At 34.0% G+C, this 9629-nt stretch overlaps 1 protein-coding gene across 2 annotated transcripts; it reads right to left on the minus strand.

The window, feature by feature from the left end:
• Positions 1-1244: 1244 nt before the first annotated feature.
• On the minus strand, positions 1245-8912 carry c21h18orf54 (chromosome 21 C18orf54 homolog). 2 transcript variants are annotated; one of them, XM_058758265.1, is made up of 8 exons: positions 8713-8912; positions 7497-7780; positions 5567-6298; positions 4316-4463; positions 4043-4109; positions 3778-3960; positions 2133-2197; positions 1245-2055 (listed from the first exon to the last, which is right to left on the minus strand). In XM_058758265.1, exons 2-8 carry the CDS (start codon positions 7756-7758, stop codon positions 1911-1913), a joined length of 1602 nt encoding a protein of 533 aa, XP_058614248.1. In that variant the 5' UTR covers positions 7759-7780; positions 8713-8912; the 3' UTR covers positions 1245-1910. The 2 variants fall into 2 exon arrangements, with proteins under 2 accessions (XP_058614248.1, XP_058614249.1); XM_058758266.1 differs by having other exon boundaries at positions 1247-2055; positions 2142-2197; positions 8713-8909.
• Positions 8913-9629: the final 717 nt, after the last annotated feature.

The raw sequence follows: 9629 nt of genomic DNA on the forward strand, positions 1-9629 counted from the left end.
TGAGCAACAGTCCAGTTCTTTTTCTCCACAGCCCAGGTAAGATGCTTCTGACGTTGTCTCTGGTTCAGAAGTGGCTTGGTAGCCCTTTTCCTGAAGACGTCTGAGCGTGGTGACTCTTGATGCACTGACTCCAGCTTCAGTTCACTCCTTGTGAAGCTCTCCCAAGTGTTTGAATCGGCTTTGCTTGACAGTATTCTCAAGTTTGCGGTCATCCCTGTTGCTTGTGCACCTTTTCCTACCCAAATTCTTCCTTCCAGTCAACTTTGCATTTAATATGCTTTGATACAGCACTCTGTAAACAGCCACACCTTTCAGTAATGACCTTCTGTGACTTACCCTCTTTGTGGAGGGTGTCAATGTTCGTCCTCTGGACATTGCTAAGTCAGCAGTCTTCTCCATTATTGTGGTTTCAAAGAACAAGAGATACCCAGAATTTATACTGTAGGGATGGTTATTAATTGAAGCTCAAATGTAAATATTCTAATATTTTGAGATACTGATTTTTGACTTTCATGAGCTGTAATCTCTAATCATCAAAATTAAAACAAAAAAACTTTTGAAATGTTTTACTTTACATGCAATGAATCTAAAATATATGAAAGTTTTACTTTTTGAAATAACTTACGAGGAAACAATGAACTTTTTCATGACATTCTAATTAATGGAGATGCACCTGTATATGATTGCAATAAAATTTGAGTTAAAAATTAAAATGCCATTGTTTAAAACAAAATGACGTTTCATAGACTTTCAGTTGTTACGCCATTTGTATGCATGTCATTTCACAGTATTTTCAACTCCTAAATTAGGCAACTACACACGTGCAGTCACAACTCTATAACGGTAGGCTACGATTTACTCAGGCCAATGACTTTTTTTGTATGACATTAAATTATTTTTTAAATTATTGAACATAAACAGGTTAAACAAAGCAAATTATTATTTCTGAGAACTTTTTAACTGCAGGCAGACATACATTATGTTAAAAGTTGTTACAAAGGCTGTAGAGAACAGTGAACTATTGCAGACTTATATACTGAGGTTTTAATTCCATTATTTTAATATAATCAGTCATGAACTAAAGTGGGCCAGTAAGGCATGGAACTCCAGGGCAGAAAATGAATCCCACCCCGGCCCTGTGTGTGTCTGTGTGTGTGTAAACATACTTGGTAATAAAGCTCTTTCTTTCTTAGCTGTTAATGTCCCTGAAATCCATTTTGCTTGGTTAAATACCATACCTATAAAAGTTTACTTGCTTGTTTGATTGTGTATTTTTAATTAGCGAAATGTTAAGCATGCATTGCAACACACAGAATAAAAGAACAAACTTAAAATAAATGTCAGGCGTTTGCTTAAACAAGATTGCAAGGAAGCAAGCGTTAAAGGAAATGATTCAGTAAAAATTATCATTTTGTCATTATTTAATCTCTCTCACATGGTTCCAAACCCCTATGAGTTTTTTTCTTTTGAGGCGCACAAGATGAATTTAAATGTTATAAAAGTATTTTCATACAACTTCTGAATAATTTGCATAAAGTAAAATAAATACACAGAACATCAGCCTCAGTGTAGCTAAGAATCAATGTTCTCATATATTATTGTCCCAGTCAGTGATCAAGACAACATTGCAAAACTAAATGACTAAATGAACTTGGATATTAGTAAGTGACCTGCATATAAACACACTTCAGACAAACAAACACTTTAGCAATTTTTGACTGATTACATCAAATGCTGCTCATTGCCGGTAAAAGCATGTGCCCTTTAAACAGCTTTACTCAATAGTTTGTTTACATTTTTTATCTTTCATGAGGTTTTAAAGATCCTTTAAAGCAGAATCAGCTTTTTAAGCTAATGTGATCAATGAAACCTTTGTATCTGTAGGATGATGACAGTTTGTGATTTCTGATTCACAAGCGTTTATTGATTCTGGCCCAGTCTGTGATATTAGCTGCAGGAGTGTCTGTACAATCTGTCCCATCATCCTCTGCTCTGGCCTTCCTTTCGTTCATGTCTTCCACAAGTGTTTTCAGTCTGTCCAGGTGATGAAGAGCTCTGAGAAAACAGATATAAGATCAGCAACACTGAACCAGCTTGAATTCATGATACAAGATCAACGCGGCTTCACTGACCCTCCTGACCTCTGTAATGACTCAACATTTCCCAGCTCAGTTTCTTCTGTTTCCTGCTGAGGAACCTTAAAAAAAAAAGCAGTTTTTTTTGTCATCAATAACACCAAACATCAGATTTATAGTATGACTTCTTCAGAGGAATATACTGCATTATTTTATGACGTTACACTAAAAATAAGCTGGTTTGTTTCAACCTAACTTTGGGTCAAATATGGACCGTCCCAGCTGTTGGGTTAAATTTTTACCTTAAATTTTTTACTCAAAAATTAGGTTAATCCATACTTGTCTCAAAGTTGGGTTGAAACAACCCAGCATTTTTTTTAAATGTATTTTGTCCTTTTTGTCTCTTTTTTTCAGCTTAGCTGTATAAAAAAAAACCTTTCAATTTGAGGAAAAGAGTAGCGTGAACATTCTGCAAAACATCTCATTTTGTGTTTCAGAGAGGAAAGAAAATAAATCAGACATTAGGAGTAATAACAATATATTATTCTCTGCTGTTCTCTATGGAGGCCTGTTTCCACCAAAAAAAATAAAAATAAAAATGGTAATTGGGCCTTATCTCACAATTATGAATTTATGTTTTGTAATTCTGATTTTTTTTTTTTTTTCCTCACACAATTAAATTTTCCCCCCTCGCAATTCTGAAGAAAAAATTCTAAATTACATCTAAATCAAAATTGTAAGAAATAAACTCAGACTTTATAAAATTCTAATTATACATCTCACAATTCTGTTTTTTTTTTTTCTCCTGCCACAAAATGAGAAAAAAAAATTAATTCTGACTTCTCAGAAAAAAGGCATAACTGCAAAATATAAATTCAGAATTGAAAGAACTTTCTCACAATTCTGAGTTTACATCTCGCAATTCAGTTCCGGCACAAAATAAAATAAAATAAATAAATAAAAAGGGTAATTGTGACTTTTTCTTTCACAGTTTGGACTTTTTTCTCAGAATTGCAAGAAAAAAGTCTGAATTATAAAATGTACTTTATTTTTTATACTCTGGCTTCCATAGTTTACTATTGCATCTATAACAATATTGCTAATTTATGAATAAATGTCTTGTTTTTGTAAGTTGTTTTGTATATTGCCTGATACATTAAAAAAACAAAAAAACATTCTTATACCATTCTTACTAACATTTGCCACAATGTGATCAACTAGATATGTGACCCTGGAGCACAAAACCAGTCATAAGGGTCAATTTTTGGAAAGCTGAATAAATAATCTTTCCACTGATGTATGGTTTGTTACGATCGGACAATATTTGGCTGAGATACAACTATTTGAAAATCTGGAATCTGAGGGTGCAAAAAAATTTGAATATTGAGAAAATCACCTTTAAAGTTGTCCAAATGAAGTTCTTAGCAATGCATATTACTAATCAAAAATTATATTATATGATATATTAACGGTAAGAAATTTACAAAATATCTTCATGGAACATGATCTTTACTTAATATCCTAATGATTTTTGGCATAAAAGAAAAATGGATAATTTTGACCCATACAATGTATTGTTGGCTATTGCTACAAATATACCCGTGCAGCTTATGACTGCTTTTGTGCGCCAGGGTCACACATTAACCAATGAAACTGACAGCTTTGTCAATTATAACAGGAGCAACGCAGGTTTTAGATTCACCGGCTGTGGTGTGTCTCTCTCCAGCTGTGAGGCTGCAGATGAAGTGGTTTTGGAGTCACCGGAGGCGTGTGATTGGCTGATGTCGTGCTCGACGGCCTGCAGGCGGAACAGCATGTGTTTGAGCGTCTCCACCGGACCCGGATGCTTTCTGCTGCTGTATCCTGATGAACAGGAAGCTGCAGACTGGAGACAGACGCAGATTTACTCTGAAGAGCATTGAGTTTAAATGAACAGAAGACATCATAATGACTGTCACATACTGTACCTTGCTCCTCTGAAGTTCCTCAGGCGCTGGAGGTTCATCAGCGCCACCCACTGGCACTGGAGACTTACTACAGACGGTAGGACATGTTTTATATTTACATTTACTAGATGCTTTTATTCAAAGTAATTTACACTGCATTCATTCATGCATTCCCTGAGAATCAAGTCCATGACCTTTGCATTGCTTTTAAGAACCAAAGACACATTTTCGCCAATAAATAATAGAAGTTTCTTGAGATTCAATGTGAAAATATCATCATTGTCCATCACTCACAACGTCACAGGTGGATTGTCCCAGGATCGGTCCGCGTCCAGAGCGTCCTCCGTATCTCCTGAACTGTTGTGCTTCTTCACCGGCTCACAGAGAGCAAAAGAAGGCGAGTTTAACATCTGCTCGAAGATCAGAGAACCAATCTTACCATCTGAACAGAGAGAAACACAAGAGACTGATGACGTGGAGGCAGTGTTGTGTCTAAAACTAAAACTAATTTATTAAAAAACATTAAAGAAACTAAAAATATAAAACTTTTATTATAACAACACAATTCACTTGGTTCATTTCAGTTAGTTGCTGCTGCAACAATTCTAATTTTCAAGTAGTTTCAAGTACTAAAATTACTAAAACTAAAATAAAAATTAATCAAACAAATAGTAAAAAAAAAATACTGAAACCAATAAAAACCACAAAGCTAAACTAAAATTAATTTTTAATTTTTAAAATGAAATTTACTAAAATGTAATTGAATGCAAAAATCAACATATTAATAAATAAATATATGAAATATATGAATTATATTATTAAACATAAAAATATGAATACATTACTGAAATAAAATAAAAACTTATTTACGTTTGTTGCCAAGACAACATTTCTAATTTTCATTTAATTTAAGTACTAAACTGAAGTGCTAAAATGACTAAAACTGAATTAAAAATGAATAAAAATATGAAAAAAAACTACTGAAACCAATCAAAACATAGCTAAAGCTAAACTAAACTGTAAATGAATGGAAAAGTGGAATATATAAAAATTTATATTAATAATAATATTACATGGAAAAACCTTAATAAACTACTAAAATAAAATATTAAAACACATTTTTTCAGTCTCTTGCCAAGACATTTCATTTTCATCTAATTTAAGCTGAAGAACTAAATTACTAACTGAAATTAAATTACTAAAACCAGAAATACAAATGTATTAAAAAATTGCTATAAAAAAAACTCTCAAAACCAATAAAACCCCCAGCTAAAACTAAAGCTAAAAATAAACTTAATAAGAAATAAAAGCTAATAAAATAAAACTAACAAAAATATAAATATTAAATATATTAATTATTAAATAGGAAAATACTGATAAGTTATTAAATATAAAATATTAATAACATGGTAGTATATTAATGATACTAAAATAACACCATGAAAGTGAGTCCATAATACTTTAACAATAGATAATTTAATTTCCATTCTTGGATGAAATATTCCTCTGAAAATTAGATGGTGGTGTTTGTTTAAACTGGCAAACCTTTGAAAAATGGTCCTTCGTGAATCGGTCCTCTCTTCGCTGCCTGGAGTTTCTGCTCAAACTGTAAACGCAGATCTCTCAGACTGCACTGACCGATGGACTGGGATCCATACAGTTCTCCTGCGTGACCTTTGACACCTCGCTGACCTCTAGCATCCGACTGCGGTTCTCCACCGGACTCTTCCAGATCTCCGACCCATGAAGGAACTCTGGGAGGAAGAGGACGATCGCTCTGCTGGCCGTCTGAGGATTCTTCACACTGTCTCAGCCACACCGGGTACTTCAGCTCAGGAACGCTGGTCATCCCGGAAAAATCCATTTCAGATTTCTGGCTGGTCATCCAGCGCGGGAGATGACTGGATCTGGGCAGGTCGGGTGGACGTGTCCGATTGGCTGGTGGGATGTTGGGGGGAGGAGCTTGACGGTGTGACCGCAAACTGTCCCTCAATAAATCATCCACAGGGAGGGATTTCCTGCTCGCTGCTGGAACGGGACGCCGTTTATGGACCATAATGGGCCGGGAGTGTGACCGGGAGCTAGAGTTGAAGCTCAGACCCAACGGAAAGCTCCCAGAGCGGGAGAGGAGGGCCGAGGTGCGGGTCACGGGGAGAGAGCCGTCATTTGGGAGAGCCAGGAGGTCATCGGTGGTCATACTGAGCCGATCTGAGTCTCTGTTCCGGACGGGAACGTTCAGGAAGATCAGCTCTTCATCCGTCAAACTCGTCTTCAGTACTGCACACGTCAAAGCAAATAAAAACACTGGATGTTAGGCATGAAATCAAGAGAACTGACACAGCTGATGTATTAAATACATTTTGGTTAACTGAAATAACATAAATGTTAACTGAAATAGGGAAAAAACTAAAATTAAAGTTCTATCTAATCTGAAAGCTGAATAAATAAGCTTTCCATTGATGAATGGTTTGTATGGTTATTGGCTATTGCTACAAATATACCTGAGCTACTTATGACTGGTTTTGTGCTCCAGGGTCACAAATTACTAAAAGTAAAATTGCAAGAAATATTAATAAAAAATAAATATTTAAAAAGTAATAACAACAAAAAAAACACACAACAAAATTACGTTATGCACGAAATCAAGAGAACTGACACTGCCTCCTATGTTGTTATTGTTAATAAAACTATTAAATTGCATTTTGGTTAATTTAAATCACATAAATGTTAACTGAAAGTAAAATAAATATGTGAAACTAAATGTAGACATGTTTGAAAAACAATAACTAATTAAAGCGACAAAAGCCAACAATTACAAAAAAAAAAAAAACAACAAAAAAACTAATAGGGAAAATAAAAATTTAAATGCTAAATATCAGCATCAACAACAACAACAATAATAATAATATAGTTAATGCATAATAAATAGCTTATTAATTAGACTAAAATAGCACTGTGCTGATCAGAGTTATTATAGTTAACTATAACTAAAAATATAAAAATACAGTTTTGTTACTTGAAATAAAAGTTAACTAAATATAAAATAAAATAAAAAAATCTTATTTTATTTCAGCTAGTTGCCAAAGATGTATTTCTTGTTTTCATTTAGTTTAACTTCAAATAAAACTTTCAAGTTCAAGTATAGCACATTTACAACAGAAGAGCAAGATAAAAACTACATAGACATATTTTAAAAAAACTAATAAAACACATAAAATGTACTAAACAAAACATAAACATTTACTAAAGTTGAACTAAAATTAGAATGAAACATGAAAATAAAAGTCTATAAATAATAATTGAAACTATAATAATATCGCAGTGATAGTACAATCGTACACTGGTGCTGGTTTTTACTAATATTCCAGGTTAAATACAAATTCTCACAGCTGTCTGTGGTGATTGACAGCATGTTATTCATAACCTAGAATGTACCTTAAAACGTGATTCATTTGCATTTAATGTGATGATTTACCATCTCTGTTTCTGGGATGAGGTTTTGTGATCTCTTCGGGCAGCTCAAGTTTCCCGGTTGTCGTCTCAGCGTCTCGCAGACTCCTCTGGAAGTCAGTGATGTAAGCGTCCAGCGCCTCTGATGCAGAGATGTAGTGTCTGTCTCTGTATTTGATGATGGGGACGGGCTCCGGATGTAAGGAGCTCTGCAGGACTCCTAATGTGGCCAGCAGAGACGTGACGCTCGACTCAGGAGACATCAGACCTTCTTCAGACGCCATCATCACACGCTGGACCCATAGTGCTCTGCAAAAACACAAGCACAATGTGTCATTAACACAGAGCATGCATTTTATAATTCAGGGTTCTCAAGCCTATTGACCAATGACAGCATGTATAAAAGTTGCATGACATTTCTAGCTATGAAAAATTTGTCATAATAAAAAAGATTAAATAGCAAAAAAAAAAAAAAAAAAGTAATAAAAAATAATTGTCAACCAATGTACAAGTTGCATGACATTTTTAACTATGAAAAAATAGTAATAATAAAAAATAATTTAATAGTAATATAATTTTCAACCAATGAAAGTATGTATGAAAGTTGCATGACATTTCTAACTATGCAAATTGATAATAATAAAAATGATTAAATTATAAAATTTAGTAGGAAAAAATAAACTTAATCTAAATAAATGTATTAAAATAAATGTAAAAATGGATTAAAAATAATAATAAGATATTAAATAAATAATACACTTACCAGTACAGTACTATAATTAGTATTTTTCCTAATTTTATTCTTCACATATCTATATTATTATTATTTTGTTTTAATTTTATTCTAACCTTTTAATAGTCTTTAATATTTTAGAGTGGGATGATCATATTTTGGGGTCCGTGGCGTCTAAAAAAAATTGAATTAACTAATGATAACCTAAATTTAATAGTTTAGTAAGATTAGTAAAACCTAGTTTAACACTTTTAAGTTCACATGTTTGACAGGAGTTTCAGGTTTTTCTGTTTCTGTTGCATAATGTATGCTGGAAATAGACCTTAAAGACATTTTATTAATGCACCACAATAAGTTTAATGTCTTTAATGATCAGGAGAGAGTGTGATAAATAAAGACGAACTGATTTTGGACTCATATAACGTTAACTTGACTGCGAATGTTGTGAATCGGTTTTAACTTTCACTTTCCTACATCACGGGTGAATTTACCAAAAACAGAAACTCACCAGATGAGTCCACTGCAGATCACGAACAGAAAGCGAAAGTGAGGGTAAATTAAATTAAAGCTTATTAGAAGAATCCGTTCAGACACACGCCTACTAATCATCCAACAGAAAACTCAAATCACTGAGACAACCGCCAGCGGCTCTGCGCATGCGCACCGAGTCACGTGACCTACACTAAGTGCTCTATGCTCGCTAGCTGCTCCACTCAGACGAGCTTTTGAGAGCTGCTCATGCGCAGTCGGTCACATGACTTCTCAAAATATTCTACGCTCATTAGCTGCGCCACTCAAATTATATCAGCGAAATGGTCTGACTCTGGAAACAAACCGAAATTTGATTTATCTCCTCCAGATTTTTAAAATCACTCTAAACATGTGTAAGTGACAGTAGAGCAATAATAAATGGTGAAAATTGTTGATTTATGATACAGTAATTCAGGTGAATGCGGAGGTCTGTTGAATCTAATGAGTGAGGATTCTCATGAACATCCTCTCAGAATCAGATCACAGGTCAAACAGACGGAATAAATGTGTTATAAAAGTTCATGACTCATGAGTGGGCGGCGGTTCTTTCATTTCTCGCTAGAAATAGAATAAGATAGGATGGTAAACAGCGCGAAACTATCTGTGGGCGTGTCGCTAAGCGATCGGGTTCACTGGCCCAGTAATAATTTATAATAATAATTACTTTACCTATTTACTGCATATTTTAAATTTAAATGTCAATTAAAATGTATTAATCGAGTGTAATTTATTGCCCACGTACGCAGCGCTGTCACGTGATACCTAATACTTTTCTCAGCGCTGATCGGTTTGCCATCTGCGGTTACAGCGTGTATATATACGTCTTTTGTACAGAATGAAATGGCGTATTTTCTTTTGCATGTCATGTAAAAATCTTTTGAATTAATATTTTTT

The sequence above is a fragment of the Onychostoma macrolepis genome, chromosome 21 (assembly GCF_012432095.1).
Source record: "Onychostoma macrolepis isolate SWU-2019 chromosome 21, ASM1243209v1, whole genome shotgun sequence".
Lineage (NCBI taxonomy): Eukaryota > Metazoa > Chordata > Actinopteri > Cypriniformes > Cyprinidae > Onychostoma > Onychostoma macrolepis.